The sequence below is a fragment of the Tyto alba genome, unplaced genomic scaffold, assembly GCF_018691265.1.
Source record: "Tyto alba isolate M040663 unplaced genomic scaffold, T.alba_DEE_v4.0 Super-Scaffold_7, whole genome shotgun sequence".
In the NCBI taxonomy this organism is placed as follows: Eukaryota; Metazoa; Chordata; class Aves; order Strigiformes; family Tytonidae; genus Tyto; species Tyto alba.
The window spans coordinates 1,079,298-1,099,697 of record NW_024881328.1 but is presented as its reverse complement, the minus strand read 5'-3'; the positions used below and the strand labels follow the sequence as shown (position 1 = coordinate 1,099,697).

The 20,400-nt window shown below is 44.1% G+C and overlaps 1 protein-coding gene across 6 annotated transcripts in view; it reads left to right on the top strand.

Moving 5' to 3' along the window:
* The window catches only part of LOC104367993 (glycerol-3-phosphate dehydrogenase, mitochondrial), a 61,988-nt gene that overhangs the window by 19,934 nt on the left and 21,654 nt on the right, over positions 1-20,400 (top strand). For all 6 annotated transcript variants that reach the window (XM_033006540.2, XM_042784277.1, XM_033006544.2 and 3 more), the window contains exons 3-6: positions 1,333-1,504; positions 4,385-4,509; positions 5,521-5,618; positions 6,692-6,855. In XM_033006540.2, the coding sequence (XP_032862431.1) occupies positions 1,333-1,504; positions 4,385-4,509; positions 5,521-5,618; positions 6,692-6,855 (559 nt within the window). The remainder of the gene's footprint in view (positions 1-1,332; positions 1,505-4,384; positions 4,510-5,520; positions 5,619-6,691; positions 6,856-20,400) is intronic.

The window sequence follows — 20,400 nt, the reverse complement described above, 5'->3', positions numbered from 1 at the left end:
GGGGGTGTTCTCAGGGTCGTGGGGGGTCTGCTGCCGAGCTGGGATGTGCTGCGGGTGTTCCGGCTCGGAGGCCAGCACCCCGACTGGCCTTCGGACACTGTAAATGCAGCTGCTTTGTCTGCTGGGTACACTTACGTGCAGGTGATTACTCTGTTGTGGAGAAGATGGGTCCTTCAGGCCTTAAAAAATAATAGCAGTGGGAGAAATTCACTGTCTAGTTTTGTGCAGAATGAGGGACAGCGGTAAATGAGGAAAATTTGGGAGGAAAAGAGCTGGAACAAAAAGCAAAGCTAGCGCTGAAAGCAAAGAGAAAGCAAGCATGACTTTTGTCATCTTGCACCCTATTTAACTGTCTGAATAACTGTGGTATTTGCCTACAGTCCACTGTGTATAAAATTAGTGTGATGAATATGAACCCACAGTGATGGTGCTTGTAAGGCAGATTACAACCAGTAACAGGGTTTGGGGATTCCAGTGACTGTAAAGGTTCTCAGAATACAGTTTAATTTAATGTTAACCAGTTTCTGAAGGCTGTCTTCTGTTAAAACCTTAAAATTTAAACCATGGACCACACTAGCAGACTCAGAAGCATGTTGGCCTTTCTCACCACAGCCACTAAACGGAGAGCAGCACTGGCTCATGGAGTATCAGGCAGAATACTAGAGAGGTTCTCAAGGCCATTCCAGCAAAATCGGAACTTGTTTGGAAACTGCCCCATCGTTACGTTTTGTCGCTTTAAAGAAAAGTTGTATTTTAGCATGCTGTAGGGTGTAAATTGCTTTGCTTAGAAGGTTTTCAAAAGGATATGGAAATAGTGTTTCTTTGTTTTAGTATACTATATTTGACAGTAAACCACATCATCTCATGAACCTGATCAAATCTGAGCTTAGATTAATGCCACTGTACAAGTAATCAATTTTAAAATACAAAATGTACATTCATCTTTTAAGTCCGTTGCTTTGATGGATTTTTTTTGGTAGAGTTGAGAGCCTAGCCATGTGTCTCTTTATTAAAATACTTCCCGAGCATCCTGTAACATTTGACATAGCAGAAGACTATTCCTAGAAATAATTAATATAAGTAGTAGCACTTGAGTACAGCATTATATTGAAGTAGGCAAGATGAAATAAATGTGTGCTAACCCTTTATGGTTTTGGTACTGTTTGTTGCTCCATAATGTTTTAATACAATATTATTATTGTTATTAGATATAGGTGAAGTGATAGGGAGTATTTGAGTTTACCTTTATGGGGTAGAAGATGCTGTGATTTGGTTGTGTGTGTGTATACACAATAAATACAGATCCTCACGTGATGCTTTCAATCTTTGTAGGGTGCCTTTGTGCATGTTCAGGCTGCAGAAGCTGTGACTGTTCCAATAAAGAGCCATTTCCCCACGAGAGAACAACAGATTTTGGCTCTGCAAACCACAGGTGAATTTGATGTCCTTGTTATAGGCGGAGGAGCAACAGGATGTGGCTGTGCTTTAGACGCAGTCACTAGAGGTAAGGCTTGAACATTTAATTGCATTTTTATTCTTGGATTACATGGTTTATAATAAATTTATCAGATTGGCTTTTCAGAAGTACTCAAAGATTGAGAAGGTGTGCTCTGAATGCCTGGCTATAAAACTTCTGTTCTTGGAAGTTAAAATGAACTTGAAGAAAAGACGTCATTGCATTTTGTTGTTGCAGCAGAGTCTTTATTGCCTAGGTGCTTGTATGCAGTTGTCTAACATAAACCTTTTGGCTGGATGCTCCTGGATGGACTTCTCATTCTCTGTTGCTCCTTAGCGGGTGTATCTGTAGCCACATTTCACTTGTTTGTGCAGGAGAACATCTGCAGCAAAGAGAAGATGAGGCTTGCACAGCAGTTTTAGCAGCTGTTTTGAAAGGGCCAGACATGAATTCTAGATGAGGCACAGTGGCTCCCCAGCTCGTATTTCTTGTAACGTGAGGTATTTGCAACTTCTGCTAATGCACTGTAGCTGCTTAGAATATTGCAGGTTTGGGGGAGTCTGGATTTTCAGTGTCTGATACGGGCACCTTCCAGTCTGAGGGTACATACAGGAGATCTGTGCTCCCATCTCCCCTCTTTTGGGGGACTAGCTGTGTAACTGGTTTAAGAAGCTACTAGAAGTAGCAGAATTGAGGTTAACTTTATGTGTAGGAGGATGAGGTGTGCGTGGTGACAGTTGGTTGTTGCCCAGCAGACGTGCAGATGTTGGCCGGTAGCTCGTGCAGTTGGTTGGACATGTGAAGAGCTCTGTTCAGGATTTGAAAAAACAGGACGGTTACACTCACTGTGTCAGCCACCTCACACAGTAACTTTGAAATTGGCCAGAAGGTTCTAATCAAATGTGACAGTTTTCAATGAGAATAAATAATTTTACAAGTTTAGTGAAAACAGATCTTCAGCTCCAGAGATGAGAATGCATAGGTACTGTTTCTGCAGGAGATGCTGTAGCGTCAGCTCTTGCTCTGTTAAAATGCTGTTTTCCCCCAGAATATCATATTTTTATTCAAAAAGCTATATAAAAGATTTGTGAGAAAAGCTCGTCTTGGAACGGGATCCCTCAGTTTTATTTTCAGTAATCGGCCAATAAGAGACGGAACCAACCTTCCTCAGTTGCTGCATTTGTTGACCTTGTTTCTGGGTTTGGAACTAAAATGGGAAAAAAAATACAATGCAAAACATAGTAGATAGACATAAAGTTCTTCACGTTCTTCAACCTGTTGATATACCTCAGAAATAAGAGGCAAAACCTGACTCCGGGAATGTTTTGTAGTTTGATCTGAAAAATACTTGTCCAGAAGGTGTGATAATTTTGAAGTGAATAAAGCAGTAAGGTCTGCACCATTGGGAGGTACATACGAACCCACATATGGCCACGTGGTGTTTTGGTTGGGGTTTTTTTCATGAGTTATTAAATATAACAGGATCTTATCACTTCTGGCTCTGCTATATTGTGGTAGAAAATGCAGTTGTAAAGCATACAGAGATTATTATAGTTAATCTATATCTATCCTTTTACTAGATATTCTGATTATATCAGTAGATTTCTGAAGTGTGAAATATTCCTAGGCATTTGGTTAATGAATTGTGTATTGTTGCTGTTCATTCATGGAACTTGCTCTTTTATTATGTTTGCTTCGCTTAACAACAAATTTTGCTTTTCATGTGTTTGATATATCTTCGCCAAATTATTTCTGATTGTGTCCATTAATCTTCAGTCACATTTGACAAAAATAAATTACTCTGATCTTTGGAAGTTACCAGTAATAATGAGATCATTTTTAAGGACATAAAAGTTTTGTGAGACCAACAGATGTTAAAGCGTGTGTTCACCAGCCAGTAACATAAAGCACCCCTCAAGGAGGGCGAGGGAAAGGCCCGAGGGGTAACTTCTCACGCGGATGGTGCTCTCCTCGGGGGATGTGTGTCATCACGCTGCTGCTGCTGGTTGCGGTCGCGGTCGCCGAACTGAATTCGCTCTCCTCCCCGCCTGCCGAACTTCAAAACTCTGCCGGTGATGGCGGGGGTCTGTTGCGCCGACTTCTGTAACGCAGACTGGCCCTCCGCATGGTTCACGTGAAGGGTTCCCAGGTACTTGCCGCCTCGGCAGTACTGGGGCATGTGGTTTCGGAGCGGTTTCCCTGCGAAGCCCCGCGCCTTCGCCCTCGGAAAGCTTTTTCCTGGCCCTCGGGGCGACTGGCGGGACAACCAGGCCAACCTCGTCCCGCGTGTCGGCAGAGTGCCGAAGCGCCCTGGGCCCCGGGGGAAGCTCTGTGGGCCGCGTGGTTCTGCCTCCCGTGGGCGGGTCGGGGCGGAGGGGCAGCGCCTGCACCCCTCCCAGCCAAGGCCCCGGGGGGGGAAGTGGCTCGGGCCGCCTCGGTGCGCTCGTGCTCTCGGGTGAGCTCTGCCCCCGGGGCTGGCTCTCCTCTGGCTTTGGGCACCTCTTCAGCAGACGCAGGTGCCGCTCGTCCGCCTCCCTGGGACGCTGTTTAGACTGTGAGCGGGGTAGGCCTAGAGCGCGCTGCTGCAAAGAGTTAAAAGGATTCGCGAAAATACTCTGTTCCTGCTGTGAATACGAACTGTAATTTGCTTGAGGGAGCATGGCCCCTATAATGTACTGTAATGCCTTTCTATTGTGAAATATCCAGGTTTTAATGTGCTTCTGTTTAAGTTCTGTTTTGACTTTTCCCTTAGGAAGGAGGCTAAAATTTTTCATTACAATATAGACAGTGCACTACACTTTGAATACAAATTTATCCATGTACAGAGTAATTTTTCTTGTGATTGTCTCTACCCTAGAGAAGTGTCTTTAATGAATTACATACAAATTGTGTAATTTAAGAAGTTAATTTGGTTTTCTGGTAACACAGGACTAAAAACAGCCCTTCTAGAAAGAGATGATTTCTCATCAGGGACCAGCAGCAGGAGTACTAAATTGATCCATGGTGGAGTGAGATATCTTCAGAAGGCCATCATGAAGTTGGATTTTGAGCAGGTAATTGTTTATGCTGGTTGTTAAGCAAAAATTGCTAGTAGACACTTCCCTCTATCCCAATTATATCCAAGTCTCCTTTTTATTTTTTCAGTACTTGACTGTTGTATTCCACAGCCATCATACACAGAAAGTGTCTTCTCCAGTTGAGCTTTCCAGTCTAGTGGAATTGGTGCTGCTGCCTTTTGCTAAATTCTTTTATGGACAGTCTAATCGTCGTACCTTGCAGACTGTGTACATTTTGGGGGAGGAAGGCAGAGACAGGGCTGACTTCAGAATAAAAAGAGCTTCCTGCCTGTGATGATCGGAATTTGGAGGGCGTGAGTGGTGGTCCTGTTTATGTTGGAATGGGGAAAGAAAAGATGGCAAACGAGTGATTATATAGAAATGCTTTTACGAATACTTGTGTTGGTGGAAGAGTGATATTCTTGTTTTGAGAAATTGATTTGTCTTCTCATTGAAACCTCTCTAACTTAAGTTACGTTTTAATGGTTGTAACACTGTTACAGAAGTAGTGACTTCTCAGGGAAAAATATATAAAACATGCAGTTATCCAGCTATAGAAGTCAACCTTCTATTTTGCCAAAGAACAACTTCATATTGATTCATATTGACTGATTTGGAAAAGAACACTTCTGCATGTGCAACTTGGAGTTAGTATGGGATTTAGTTGTGGGAATCGGCACAGGAGCTGTACCGTGGGCTGGGTTCTAACCCCCGTAAGTGCCTCCTGCCCATAGTTAGGAGTAACATGGCTTTATTGCACTTTACGTTCAAATAAAAAAATTATTCAACCAGCCTGCCAAGACACCAAGATGAAACCAGTGAAACTTCATTTTCTTGGGAAACATTTTCCTTAACTTTTGAATTTTTCAACAAATCTCAGTGTCTTCTTGAAAGAACGGTAAAAATTATGCAAGGTATTTGCTTTGATAAACAGTTTCTCATTAAATGTTGCACACGGAGACAGAATTGGAGTAATGTGGGACTCACACGTGCACTTTTATTTTTCAGTACAGGATGGTGAAAGAAGCACTTGAGGAGCGTGCAAACCTGCTTGAGATTGCTCCTCACCTATCGGCTCCTTTGCCAATAATGCTCCCTGTTTACAAGTAAGCTCTGCTATAATACCTCTCCTTTACCGCTGCTTTTGACAAACAAGCCATTTCCCCGGAGAAGCTTCCAGGTGCCTCTTTCCACGCGCGCCTTTAAACCTGTCACAAGCTTTCTCCCCCGGGAGGTGAGATGTTGCCGTACGGCGGAAGCACAGAATTCTCTTACGGCAGAGAGCAGCTCCCGCTGCTGTCGGGGAGCTCGTCTTGTCCTTCAGCAGCTCAGTGCCCCCCTGCCACCCCCGGCGCGGGGAGGAGGGGAGCCTGCGGCTGGAGCCAGCCCTCGCTCCCCGCCTGTTATTTGCTCCTCTCTCCAGCACGTCCCTGCCTGCAGCACGTGCTATCACGGCGCTGTTAGCAGCACCCTGTTCAGTCCGTGCACCCGTCAGCGTCCCGTGTGTAACTCGGAGCAGCTCTCCTTCCACAGCACGTGGCAGTTTGGTGTTGAGAGACCAGTGGGCTTCTCGTGTGAGAAAGAGGCTTTGAGCGATTTGGGTTGGGGGTTCGGGTTTGTAGGAACAGTTACTCACTGTAACAGGCTACCTGGGGCGGTAAGGTTTTGCTGGGTGATCTTCACGACTGGCTCTATCCCTGTCCTAGCAGAAGGGGCTTGTAATAGCTGGAGCTCACGTAGGCCAGAGGTCCGCTGCAGTTATCCGGCCCTGTTCGTGCAGGAGGCACTAGTCGAGATGTGCATTGGAGGAACCCTTTCAGCTTGCACCCACAGCCTGGACCTTCCCTCGGCTTTAATATGTCACCTTACTTTGAAGTACAAAAAGCCAGCTCGTGACTCTAATTCTAGAATAAATAAAGCCTTGAATCTGCTTGACTAACTGCAGTGAGTAGATCCGTTGAAAACAGTAGCAAACACTGCATACAGCTCTTGTGTGTTTACATTATATTGTGATACCGTGAGCTTGTATGACCGCACAAAGTAAAGCTGGTGTAATACAGCACACTGTGTTACTTAACAACTTCTGGATTACAACAACAGCATCTGCATGCACTTTAATGCATTGCATTTTTTTTTTTTTTTAATTTCACTGAATGGGGAATTTTTTTTTTTCTTGCAGGTGGTGGCAGCTGCCATACTACTGGTTTGGAATAAAACTATACGACCTCGTGGCAGGAAGTCAGTGTCTGAAAAGTAGTTATGTCCTTAGCAAGTCGAGAGCCTTGGAGCTCTTTCCAATGCTACGCAAAGACGAGCTTGTTGGGGCTATTGTCTACTATGACGGTACGTTGCCTTTCTGTGCTTTCATTATTCTGTTGTGCTGCATCTAAGGGGGGCGAAACACAAGTATGCAACTGTAGATCATGTGCGCTGACGTTCTAAAGGGAAGATCAACAACTTGAAGGTCTCAGCTTGCCTTGTAAGCATTACTTTGGTAGATAAATTATGTCTTCCATGACAGTAGCTTACTGGATGTAGGAGAGAATATATTAGTTTTCTTGGCTAGTAGGTATAGTGATATGTGAAAGCACTGTAGTGTTCTGGGGATTCCCTATAACTTTCCAGCTGTGCATGATTTTTCTATACACTGCTCAGACTGAGCACTTCTTCCGAGGTACCCTAAGTCAAGAAAATGTGATAATTCCGGTAATGTTAAATGATTTGCTGAAGCACTTCCACTGTGCAAATAACTTCAAACCTATCTACATGATCTGGCTGCTGGTTGTGGCTCTTGCAGTGGGTTGGATGAGACCTGGATCAATTACTTTTTGTATCACCAGTAAAATTGGTTGCTCTGCAAAGGCAGCGTTCCTTGTAATTATAATCAAATAGTAGAGATTGCTTGAAGGCATGAATGGTGGCTGTTAAAATCCCTGTAAATAAAGGGTTAAAAAATTCATGAGAGGAAAAATGCTTTCATCGTGAGCTATTTAATCTGTTGTGTCAGGTAGTTTTAGGTATGTTTGTGTGTAGCGCTTGCACAAATTCCGTGTCTGAGTGGGAGAAAATAAAGCCGCTCTCCGCGAGTCTTTTGATGTTCAGTCAAAACAGAAGGATGGTTTAACAGACCCCGCGGCAGCCCTCTCGAAATAGCAGTTTTCGCGTTCAGAAGCGCTGCGGTGTATTCACGTTCGGGAAGAGTGCCACCCTTGTTTGCAGCGCAGGAACGGATGCGCCTGTTTGCCTCGCTCTGCGCGGCGGCGGGTCCCTCGCAGAGCCGTGCAGCCAGAGGGGCCGCAGTGGCTCGGCCAGGCAGAGGGGTTAACTCTGTCCCCCCGGACTCGGCGCATACACGGGGCGGGCTGAAGCAAAGCTGGTGAAGGCTTAGTGGGCTTTGGGACAAGAACTTTGCTCGTCTGGAGTATTAGTGCCCGTGTCGATGTCCAGCTGTCTTGAGCTTTACCCAAACTGCCGTGTCTCGGGACTTTCAAACGTCATGCGGGTTACATCCTCAGACAGTATATAAAAACTACCCAACTTGTACAGATTCCGGATGCTGGAAGGTTCAGTGCTGAAGTCGGAGTGCCAGGGTATTCTGTCCTACCCGCGTTCTTGATGCGCTTGGGTAGGTGGGCACAGCTAGAGGGTGGAATATCTTTTCTTTGCAGCTGACAGGTAAGCTGTTACAGGATGTGTTTTTAATTAGACTGGTATTCCTCCTTCTCCAGTCCTCTTCTATTTCCCTTCCAAGACAGAAAGTTTGGTAAAACTTTCTTGGTAACGGGGCCACCTAGGTAATATCTAAATGTCAAATGTGTTCAGGGTAGGGCAAAAAGCCATCGAGTCCTTGCAGGCTTGGAGGAGCCCTCCAAAGAATAAATAGCTTAAATACTGATTTACTTCAGTAGTGGTACAGTTCTAGTTAGTTTTTACCTGAAAATATAGTTTCTGACCTTTTGGCAACCAGAAAGGTCTTCACACAAAATTGATTATAAAGGTGGTTCTTTTCCCTTTTTAGAACTGCATTTACACTATTCATCAGCTTATCAATAGGGGCTTTTGTGCTGGGAAGAAGTGGGAGGGACTCTTGAAACACACTGGACTGGGATGGTATTTATGAGGCTTCTGGCAAAAGCATATGTTCATAATTGCAAGTTGTCTCATGCTGAGCCCAGCAGAATGGAGAAAAAAAAAAATATATATGTGCGGAATATATACGTGTAGGTTTTTATTTAGGAGTAGGGTGAGATTTAAAGGGTGCACTTGATTTTTTTCTTATCTCTGATGGAGACTGCATCTTCTTGATCTTATTTTTGAGGTCTAGAGGAAACAAGAGGTTATTTAGAACCAAAATGTGTTTGGTTCTGTGGATTATGTGGCATTTTTTTGTATACTGTAACAAGAGCTGCTGTAAATAGCATACCTAGAAGTGATTCAGATTTATTTTTGCATTATCATAAGCTATCCCTTAGACTGTTTTAAGGAATCCCAGGAGCAAGAACGAAGTGGTTCTCTTAACTGTAATTACACTTCTCTTAAGAGCACTATAACTTGAAATCTATTTATAATCTATTGAAGTTTTTTTCTGATTAAATAAATAGTTTGGATGTATCATAGATATTTACTACTCCAGCATTGCAAAGATGTGCATTTACAAGATAGCCTTAAAATTAGTCTTCAAGTTTCTTGGGCGGATAATTATTTTAAAAAGTGTTGCAATAAATGTAAAAATTCAGTACCAAGATACCATGTGGTCTTTTAGTGGAAAACATCTGTGCAGCAATACAGTGCAGAATTCTGAAGGACGGAGATATGTCTCTGGTGGTTTTGTTGTCTTCCCAAGCAATGGGAAACAAATCCACACTGCATATTGGAAACAAAGTGTAAAGTAGAAAAAAAGAAGAACAAAAAAGAATTGTACAAATTATTGAAGAGCGGCTTAATGGAGAAAGAGAATTGCGCAATCAGTCTGTTTATTCATACAAGTTTCATGAAGTCAGGTATCTGGCAGAGACTCTTAACTATTCTCCTTCAGAGGTAAAGCTGCAGTGCTGGCCAGACGTGGAATAATGGGGGGAGAGATACCAAAACAGACTTGAAATTTTGCTGCCAGTGAAACTACTCGTTCATGCTAGTGTATCTGGCCTTATTTTGCTTTCCTTATAAAACTACAGCTTAGCTATCTGCATTTTTATGCAGAATTTAAAGGAATGGTGTGTGGCAGTGAAAGAATTAAAAAACTCTCAGACCTCCACCAAAACTTAATTTCCTAGGAGAATAACGTGGTTCTGAAGGACTAAAGTATCAAATCTGTGAGTTCATAATACACATTTAGGCGCTTTGAGGCTGCACCTAATCCAGAATAAAAACTTTCCAACTACAATGTTAAATCAATTCTTAACATGCCAGATTTCGGAACGAAATTTTGTCTGTAGGGGCTCCTCTGTAGGTCGGCATATGGCCCATGGCATAGATGGGCTCGTGTTGCATTGTAACACATCAATTATTTTATAGAGAGCAAATAACCTGCATTCCGTCCACAGTAAATTTAAGTGATAATGTTTCAGCAAGCACACTTTAGATCTTGTAAATAACTGTGCTTGAATTTTAATGATATACTTTCATGATATTCTTTCATGCCCTAAATCCGGAGGAATGGAGGACAAAAGGGAAAGGGAATTGAACTTAGAGAAGGGGATAAAATGATTGAATTAAGCCCCTTTTAGTTCTTACAGAAAGATTAGTCGTGAAATAGAGCATTAAATAATGGTGAAAAAAAAATAATATATATATGTATCTTAAAAGTAGGTCTCATCTTTAGCTTCTCTGGCCATCCCTTCTCTGTCTTCCCTAAATAATGAATAAATAAATTGGCCTTTTAAGAATGGAACGTCTTAACTGATTCTCTATGTGCAGTTAAAAGTAGTTTCATTTTGTTTTCTTGCTTTTCTCTGTTCCTGTCGCTGTCATACTTTCTTTGTATCTGTAGTTGTTAACAGCACCTACTAGCAGGATCTCGCTGTTTGGCATGTTGATCACCACCACCAAAGGGAGAATTAAAAGCATTCATTATGTAGGTTACTTTTTCATTTGATAAAACCACCTGTCCAGTTACGACTTACTGGTGGCAATGTTCTTTTGCAGAGGAAAGATCAGGAACGCTCTTTGTTTTGTTTTGTAATTGTTGATCAAACTGGTGGCATGTCAGATAATCCATTATTCATGAATATGTTGCGTTCTGAAATGTTGATGTGGTCTTCTTAATTACATTTTTAAAATTGTTTATACAGGCAGGGAAAAAAAAAAAAAAAAAAAGGTACATTATAAATGTTGGAAGTACCAGCAATAGCAAATCACAGACTTTACCAGAGGCTATTCTTGCTCTGTCGCAGCATCAGGAAACTAAAGCATATGTTGGATGTTAGCCTGGGTGTACACAATGTGTCCTATTTATTCAAGGTTTTCTTTGAAGCCACAACTTACAAGTTTGTTTCTTAGGGGTACATGTCAGACTTCATTTAGCATTTGTTGGTATTAGGATACTCCTGAATAGCAAAAAGGCAACATTTTGGGGGAAGGACGTGGCTGCTATCTGAGCAGTGATCTGTCAGTTCCACTTATGTAGCTCAAGGAAAACTGGAGAAGAGGCACTATGGAGATGCTGGGCTGAGATCTCGAGCTCATAGGCAGAATTATTTTAAAGCACTTCAAATGGAAGAATGAATCTCCATTTAAATTGTATATAGTTCATTATGTTAAGAAATAGGAAAAACGCTAAAGCAGAGATTCAACCGGCCAGAATATTTTAAGTGTTTAGAAATTCTAAGTGGCACAGTTCTTCTTAAGATGCATTATTTTTCTGTCTCTAGGTGCTTGCAGACTTTTTAGTTAACGTATTTTGCCTTGCAAGATGAGCCTTTAGGTGTGTAAGGAAAATGTGTGTTCCGGAATCAGTCATGAATTTAAAATTTTACGACTTTGTTGACCCTGCTCTTTGAATTTACTGCTAGTTTCTGAAAGCAGGAATTAACACATACTACTCCTGTGACTGTTTTGCCACATCAAGGTGGATGATTGTTTAATGTCTTGTTCTGCAAATTTCCAGTAGACTTGCTGGGATGCAAGTCATTGTTCCTTATTTTTTGCATTCTCAGTAGTTTTGAACATATTCTCCCCTGAAATATTTTAACATGGAGGTTATTTAAAGGTGGAAGAAGCAGCTTCGGCAGAGGATTTAGCTTTCCTTGTTTACAGCAAACCCCATGAGAAATCCTTCCCAGGCACACATGCACACACACAGACACACACACAAAAATCAATGCAAAAGAGTAGGGCATTCATTAAGCTGTCAGAAATGGAATAAATGCTTTTTTTTATTTAGGCTCTTGTAGCTATTTTTCCTAGGATTTGAGTGTGTTCTGAATTACGAAAAGTTATAGCTTTATAATTCATATTTGACAAATTAATATTTTGAGAATGTTGAGCTGTAATAGGGGCATTACCCTATTACAGATGCAGACGACCGTACGACTCCCTCTTTCCCTTCTCCGGATATAAAAACTCTTTGACAGTTTGCCGCTAAAAAGGCCCTCTCTGGGCGAGGTACACGGCTGACCGTATTTCTTGCTGTTCCCACATCGCAGCTGGGTGGAGGAGGGAAGCCGTGCGGGCGCAGTAGCTGCAGGTGTGACGGAGGCTCTCCGCGCCCCGTTGCTCTCCAACCCCGTTTTGTCCCGCGTTCCGCGGAAGGCAGTTGCGTGCGGAGCCCCGGCGCGGGGGGGGGGGGGGGGGGGGGGGGGCTGCCCCGGCCAGGACCCCCGCCCCAGGAGCTGCGGGGGCTCCACGTGCCCCAGCCGCCGGCCTTCTCCTCTCCTCTCCTCGCCGGTGCGAGCGCTCGCGGGGGAGGCCGAGGGGAGCACGAGCCGATCTAAACGGCGCTTCCCAATTCCCCGATAGCGCCCGCCGGGCCGCTGTGTGCTCGCGGTGCTTCCCACCGCGCGCTGGCTCGAGTCGCGCCGCGTTCCATCCGCCAGAGCTTTTGGTTCTGTTCGTTGTTTATTTTTTTTTTTTATCATTTTCCAAAGGGATAAAATCAATAGCCTAAAACGGCTCGCGTCTTTAACCCGGTTTTGCCTCTGTCAAAGGGGGCGGCCGCACTGGTGGCCCCGCAGCGGCGGCCGCTTGCTCCGAACAAAAGGGACCGCGCGTCCGCAGCGCTCTTCTTCCTTTTGCTGGAGGCGTCCTTCCCAAAAGCATGCAGATGATAACTGCATCTCCTGCTGTACCTGTAACAATTTAATTGTGTAAGTCAGCCCAGTCAAGCATCCCCAGCTCATGACTGGGAGACATGAAATTCATTGTCATTATTGTCCCTGTCATTTTGGATCATTATATCCTGCTGCAGAATTTTCCTCACTCCAGTGCTTTCTTACCTCCAGGAAGCAGGGATTATGGCTGAGGTTGGGGTGGGGGCAGGACTGTGAACTACATTTACCTCAGGGGAGCCACAGATTAAATTGGCTTTGCTCTCTGACTTGCTGGATTCGTCTGTTTGTACGCTGTGGGTTTAAGGTTGGAAATGATGAATATTCTAGTGAATTCTGTGCCTCTCTCTTTTCTTTTTTTAATGCTCGTATAAGCAAAGGATGGGTTTTGTGTCCCTTAAGAAGTGAACGGGGAATAATTCTTCAGATCATGTTACCTAAAAGATTTAAGATTATTCCTGAGCAAAACGACATTATTTGCACATTGTGCCACAAACATCTGAGCTTTCCCCAGTGTGTCGTGGCTTTTAGGGGAAAGACTCCATCGAAGCATGTAACTCTGCTGTAATTTATATGTGTGCATTTTATGTGAACTTAATAGTCGGTCATTAGTTAATATACACTGTTCCATATTGTAGGGACGGTTATACACGTACGTTGAAGGAGAACGGATTATGGGGTGCCTGCACGCCTTGCTGCTCCTTCCCCCGCCGCGGGGGCTGTCCCTGTGCCGGTGGGCACACGGGGCCGGGGCAGCCGGCGAGGCGCCCGTTGCTCACCTTCCTCACCACGCTCCTCCTCTCCCATCAGCAGAGCTCACCTCGCCCAGCACCTCCCAGCCCGTTTCTGTATCCATCCACGTGCTGGGTTTCTCCGGCTTCAGGGGAGAATTATCTGTTCCCGCTGCTGCTGCTTGACTTCTGGGTTGGATGGGGTGGATGCCTCTGTCTGCTCGGTGCACCCCTCTGCAGCCCCGGCATGGCAGCCTGTCCCCCCGGTGACTTCTTGTCCCCCGGCTGGTCCCTCCAGCCCCAGCTGGTCCCCCGGCTGGTCCCTCCAGCCCCGGCTGGTCCCCCGGCTGGTCCCCCGGCTGGTCCCTCGGCTGGTTTCTCTAACCCCGGCTGGTCCCTCCAGCCCCAGCTGGTCCCCCGGCTGGTTTCTCTAACCCCGGCTGGTCCCTCCGGCCCCGGCTGGTCCCCCGGCTGGTTTCTCTAACCTCAGCTGGTCCCTCCGGCCCCGGCTGGTCCCCGCAGGGTCCCTCCCGCAGCGGGGGTCAGCATCCCGCCTGCTCAACGCAACGCGCAGGAGGTGACAAATCGATCTCTGCTTCATTTAGGCTGGAAAAAAAACAGCGGCTGCAGCGTGCAAAGCAAAGGTTGCCCCAAGTTTCGGGTGTTGGGGTGAGCGTTGGCAGCACCGGCCCCTGGCCCGGCCGCGGCAGGCCTGCCGTCACACTTGTTCACCGGGACATTTTAGTGCAGTTTCCATAAACTGACAGTGACAATGTTTAGTTTCGTTTTAACACTGGGCTTTTACTTACGCTGACATCGCGATATGATTGTAGTGACAAGTTGAAGGCTGATACAAAAGAAGTGGGAAACAACAGCATTATAAAGCGGTAGCACAGAACAATAATTCCGAATTTTGTCTCTCACCTGATGTGCCTGGATGTTGTGGCGTATTTTTGTGTTCCCGTATGTTAGTTCAATACAAGTTTTAGCTTCTGTACCATAACTTGGCAGTAGACTTAATGAGACAGATATTCTCAGGGTATTGTTGTTTTTTTTTTTTTTAATTTTTTATTTTTACAAAGCTTTTAGGGGCTTCCCATCTCTTACTTGTTGTTCATCTGTTTGTAACCCTCTGCATAAGTTGGAATGTATCATACTTTCATTTCCTAATCTTCATTGTGATCTGTTTGTTTTTATGCGTACACTTAATCTGTTTGGTCAGAGGTTCCTCCATTCCTTTAATCTTGCCTCATGAAAATAGTCTTGAATTTCTGAAGTTCCCTAAGCGTGTCTCGTAAAACAGTGGTTCTGTGACCTCTTGGGTGGTCTCTGCAGCGCACTGTGTGTTAAGGTTTGATAAATGTAGCTGTTACTGGCAAACGGGCATTAGTGCATTCGGACCCTTGAGGAGCAGAACCTAAAAGTCAGGTGTTGGTGGATACCATCGCTCACAGGAACAGAGAAGTTTACTTCTTGTGGTCTAAGCTGGTGCTAAATGGAGGAAGCAAAAAATTCTTTAAAACAACTGCTACTGGATTATTTAAACTTGATGTGTCAAATCTGAGTTTGTTAGAATAAATTCAGCTGTGAGAAGGCCAAACTCAAGGCTTTCCTTTCCATTAAAGCTCCTACAGAGTGAGGGCTGAAGAGATCTACGTTTTATGGCAGATCTAAAAGAACTAAAATACGTGGCGTGTGTGCTTTTTTTTCCAGTGCAAAGCGCATATTTAGATACTTCCCACCTGGTCGGGCCGTATTTCAGCAGCACAGATAACACAGTGGAAAGCAGAACTGAAATGTACGTGATTTGTAGGGGAAGTATTAGCAGTCTGGTGTGATATTGCTGTGTTGTTACACGTGGGTGTGATGGAACTGATTTAACTGAGTCAGAACACTCTTCCCTCTGAAGCAGTCCAAGAACAAATGCGTGCATGCTACGTATCCTAGAAAGCCTGTTAGTTTTCAGCGAACTTTGACTTAGGTTTCATGTGATTCAGAGAGCAAGAATTACTTCAGGTCTGAGGGCATTTTTAATGACTTGTGACTCCCGAGTCAAATTTGATGTTTACCTCTGAACTTACTTACGTTTGGGGAAAAGAGCTTGCTGAGCTCTTTCCTGGAGAAGTCTGGAACAATTTTGAGTCACTCCAGCTGATTCATAATGCCTAAACTTGGTTATAACTGGTTTCCATATGTACAACAGATGTTGAGTTCCTCTTTTAATGCTTGTAATAAAACTGTTCATGCAATTAAGCACTTACTTAGAAATTAGAGGATGCGGGCAGTCTTGGTAACTTAGTTATGTATGGTGATATATAATTACCACTCATCAGCCTTAAACTTGGTACGGTTTAGGTAAGGTTTGTATATACACAAGAAAACTTTCATGCACATGAAATTATTTGATTTCATGCATTGCTTTTCTTTACTACACACATGCAATTATCTAGTGTAAGGCTGTTGTAAGAGTGTAATGTATAGCTACAGAAATATACTTTTAAAATAACTTTTAGAATATCAGTGCTTTTGGGGACAATGGGTGTCATTATTGTGGTGATCCAGCAGTATTCCTGTCTTGATGCCGGGTGATAGGATTCTGGCCGTGTCCCACATCCAAGGGACAGCCTCATGAGTGGCAGTTAAGTATTCTAGTTAAATAAGCAGAGCTCACGGGTATCAGTAAAGGAGTAACAAACAAGCAAGAGATTAATTTGCAAGTATTTAGTGTGCCTTTGTCCCCTCAGCTTTTAAAAGAGAGCAAAAAACCACCACCTACTTATTGGTAAAACTGTGACCATACTGTGGGCCTAGTTGTCTCATTCAGGTATTTCTTTTAATGTATTTTTCCCTTCAAAAGAAGCCTGGTAGGTGGTTGTGTGGAAGGATTTGCCCTCTTGAGAAAGTTCATTCAGACTGTCATATAGCTGCTTGCATGGCTAATTTCCAACTCTCCATTAAACCTGACCTCCACAGCAATAACCAGATACACCTAATCAGAAAAGACTGTAATTTGAGGAAAGGTGAGGAGGCTTTCATGTCTGTTGCAGGGACCAACCTGTTCTTTAAAGCAATAAGTTTGCAAAACCACATATTACAGCTGTGCTGTTGCAGTGTGAGCCAGAGTGTATTTGGGGCAATTGCTGCAGCACTTGCGTGCATCGTTACGTGACTAATTGTCATGCAGCAGGTATGCTCAATAACGAAGTGTTAGTTCTTAGCCTAAAAAGGTTAACGTGAACAAAAGTTACCCTCTCAGGATTAAAAGACCTTCCAGCTTCTTTAAAAAAAAAAAAATGCAGTCACTGGCCACTGTGTGCTGCTAATCTTCAACTGAATAGAGTCGCAGAGGAGAAAGCAGGAACTAGTCTAAAAGCAATGGGTGTCAGAGTGTGACCCAGGACAGAATATACTAGAACTACCAGAGTGCCTTGTTAGCACTGTGGTTTTCACACAACTCTACTGAATCAGTCTCAAACAAATTTCTACAGTCTGTGGGCTTTGTTACCACTACTGGCTGTGTTTCAGCATTGATAAAAATAAAATTGAATGTACACTATGTGCACTCTGTGGGAGGATTCTTTTAGTGCCAACGGAAGCATTGTCTGTTCGTCTTTGAAGAAATACAACATTTGCTACTAAGGAATGAAAATAGAATTTTCCTAAATTACACAAAAGAAAAAATTATAAACCAAATGGCATCACTGTTGGTCTTAACATGATGTAGGACACACTTACACAAAATGTCTTCACGCACTAAATGTCTTCAGCAGTATGCCTTCTAAGAATAAGGGCTTTTTAAGAGGATTCAGTGTTAATTTAATTAAAACACTTAGGCCAGTGTTTTGGCAAAAGTCAGGTTGACTTCCCTTAATACAAATTAAAGCATCACTCCGTTGGTACTATATTACAAGCAGATGACAGTAGTGAATAATGAAATGGATGATTTTTTCAGTTTTTTCCTGCGAGAAATAACTTAAAGGATTTAAACATCCTCTTGTTTTTGAGAGGTATGACGGGAGGAGTCGCAAAGGAAACTCGGCGTGTTCCATCAGTTGGCTCTTGGACGCTTCTTCCAAAGCCGCTGAGGTGGCACCTGTGGCAGCACCGCGGCTGCAGCCAGCTGACCACCGGCGCCTGGCTTACTCCTTTATGGAAAAGGATGCCAAATTATTTGGGCTTAGCTGTTCTGTTGTTATAAAACAACTTTTTGGCTTACAACATTTGGAAGGAAAAAAAAAAACAAAACGTGGCATCAAAGAGGGGTTACCTCCGGAAGCAAGGGTGAGTAATTGTGTTCTTTGTTTTGCTGTGGGGCACCAGCGGCTGCTGTGAAGGACAACGGGGCAGAGCTACCTTAAGGAGAGAAGCCAGGACCTGCCACAGAGGCTTTTGGCTACCTTGCCATTTATCACACAGCTACGCCTGGGGTTTCCCGGGGATCTTCGGGACACGGCGGTAGCGCTCGTGTCAAGAAAACTTTACACGTGTGTTCTGGAAGAAGTTCATCAAATCCCAGGGTGGAAGGGACCTCGGGGATCAGCTGGTCCAACCTTTCTGGGCACAGCCCGGTCTAGACAAGCCGGCCCAGCACCCTGCCCAGCTGAATCTTAAAAGGGTCCAGTGCTGGGGAATCCACCCCTGCCCTGGGGAGATTATTCCCGTGGCTGGTTGTTCTCGTGGTGAAACATCTTCCTCTTGTGTCAAGTCAGAATTTTCCTTGGAGTCACTTGTAGCCCATACCCCTTGTCTTTTCTCTGGGACTCTTTGTACCAAGGGAATCTCCAAGTTTGGAGGCTCTTTTATCTTGGGTTTGGAGGACCTCTGAATCTTACTTGGGGAGAAGAGCATTTAACTGAAAAGCTGAAAAGGTTGAGATGCAGGATCTTGGCTTTGCTTCATCTTTCTGTTTCTCTCTAGAGCGGTAAGGATCATCCAAGTACCAGGACACGTACCAATCTCTTTGAAATAAACATTCCTGATTCCAAACAAGCACATGCGTAAATAGCTAGTTTTACTTTCATCAGCAGAAAATATGCTTTGTCAACTGTGAATGGTGCTGTCGTAAGGACTGATCTGGCTACAGTGCCTTTATAATGGGGGGTGTGCAGGGAGGAACAGCAACCACTTCTTCAGACATCTAGAGGAAAAAAGAATTGTATATAAAGTGCAGGATTTTAATGTAATTGTCTGGGGGAACATGTACACATGTGAGTTGGAGGGCTTAAAAGAAAAAAAAAAAAAGCTGTTTCTGAGTATAAAAACTATTGTAGTGACCCCATCTCTACCAAACTGTTGCAGTATTACTCTCCACAGATGATAAATTTCTGAGCCGGTAAGTCACTCTTCATTTCTTTCAAATCTAGACCTCTACAGATCTCTGCTGTTTATACTATGAAATACTCCAGGACTCCGCACTGTAGATCACATCCATCTGAAGCCAGTGGGTTTTTCTAGATGCGCAGTTAATCAGGAACTGGTTATTTCCCAGTCCTCTTCCTGCAAATACATTACACAGGCACTCAGTTCCTTTTGGACAGCCGAGAATTAAGTAATAGCAAGGGGTTTCTCGCATCAGAATAATGATGAGGGGAAAACGGATGAGAGTTTCAGAGAAAGCATGAAAATGTTGTCTTGGACACAGTGGTCCGAATCCTGAAATGCACTGAGCGTCTCCTCAGCTCACTCTGACATTCTGAGCGTCAGGAGTTTCAACAAAATGCTGAGCAGCTCTTGGATTCGGGGCTTAGTAAACAACTGTTACTTAAATGTTTGTTCTTTTTAGAAATTACACCTGTTTCCACATTATTTATTCTGCTGATTGGCTTCTCTGGATTGCTTTTGGTCTGGACAAATAAGTCACCAAACTGGGAAGAGGCAGGCTTGCAAAATTTAAACAGTCAGACTTGCCATAGACCAAAGCTAATATTGGCTGACACTGTAAATTGTGCTGCTTCTGTGTGATGAATCCACGCCCCGTGCTGGCCGGCGGAGACCAGTTGGTATCGGGTACCACGTTATGCGCCGATGGCGAGAACAAATAGATGGGGGGGGTGTCAAAAAGTAACTAAGGAAACCCTCTTAGCCCTGGGGGTCCCTCCTCCAATAAAAGCAGAAATCCTCCCGCACGGACAGGGTGCTTCAGGGTTTTGCTCATGCAGAGACGGCACTCGCGTGAGGGCGGAGGTTCTGGGTTGTGCTGGCTTTCCTGTGCTGCAGAGCCGAGCCTTGCAGTAGCCCGTGGGTCGGGGACCGCGGTGGAGAGGGATGTCTCCCGGCCCCTGGACGATAGGGGCTGTATTTGCTCGGTGTGGAAGCAGCTACTGTAAGGCAGCTTTGTCGCTGCTCTGTGTCTTTTTTTTTTTTTTTTTTCTGTCTAGTGCTCCCTCTGTGCGAGAGATGTACGTTCTCTCAACCCTGCGTTAAAATGTTAAGGCTTGAGGTAAACCTCATAAGGTCATCTTATCCATTCCCTGACACTGCTGCAGCATAAATGTTGATGCATTTATTTAATGATTCGCCTGCCGCTTCTGACAGATGGTTGTTTAGTCTTATGCATCTTGTGTGATGAAGCATCCCCAACTTTTCTTGACATCTTGCTCAGTTGTTTTGCTGTTCTTTTTTGCAGTTTATTCTAGGCATTGTTTGCTTGGTTGAATTGGAGTTACTGTTTGTTTCTTCATCGGTGCTTTATCATGTTACTGTTTCTGTACGCTTCGCATAACTTTTTTTCTTGTAGGTGAAGACTGATTGCACTGTATCGTCTCGGCTGTGTTAGAATGAGCAGTTTGGGGAGGGGAGGTGGTGCCTTCGAGGCCATTGATCCCATCTTTATAACTTTGCCCTTTTAGCTAGGAACAGATTATTTGTGCGGTGGTTCGAGATTGCACAGGCAG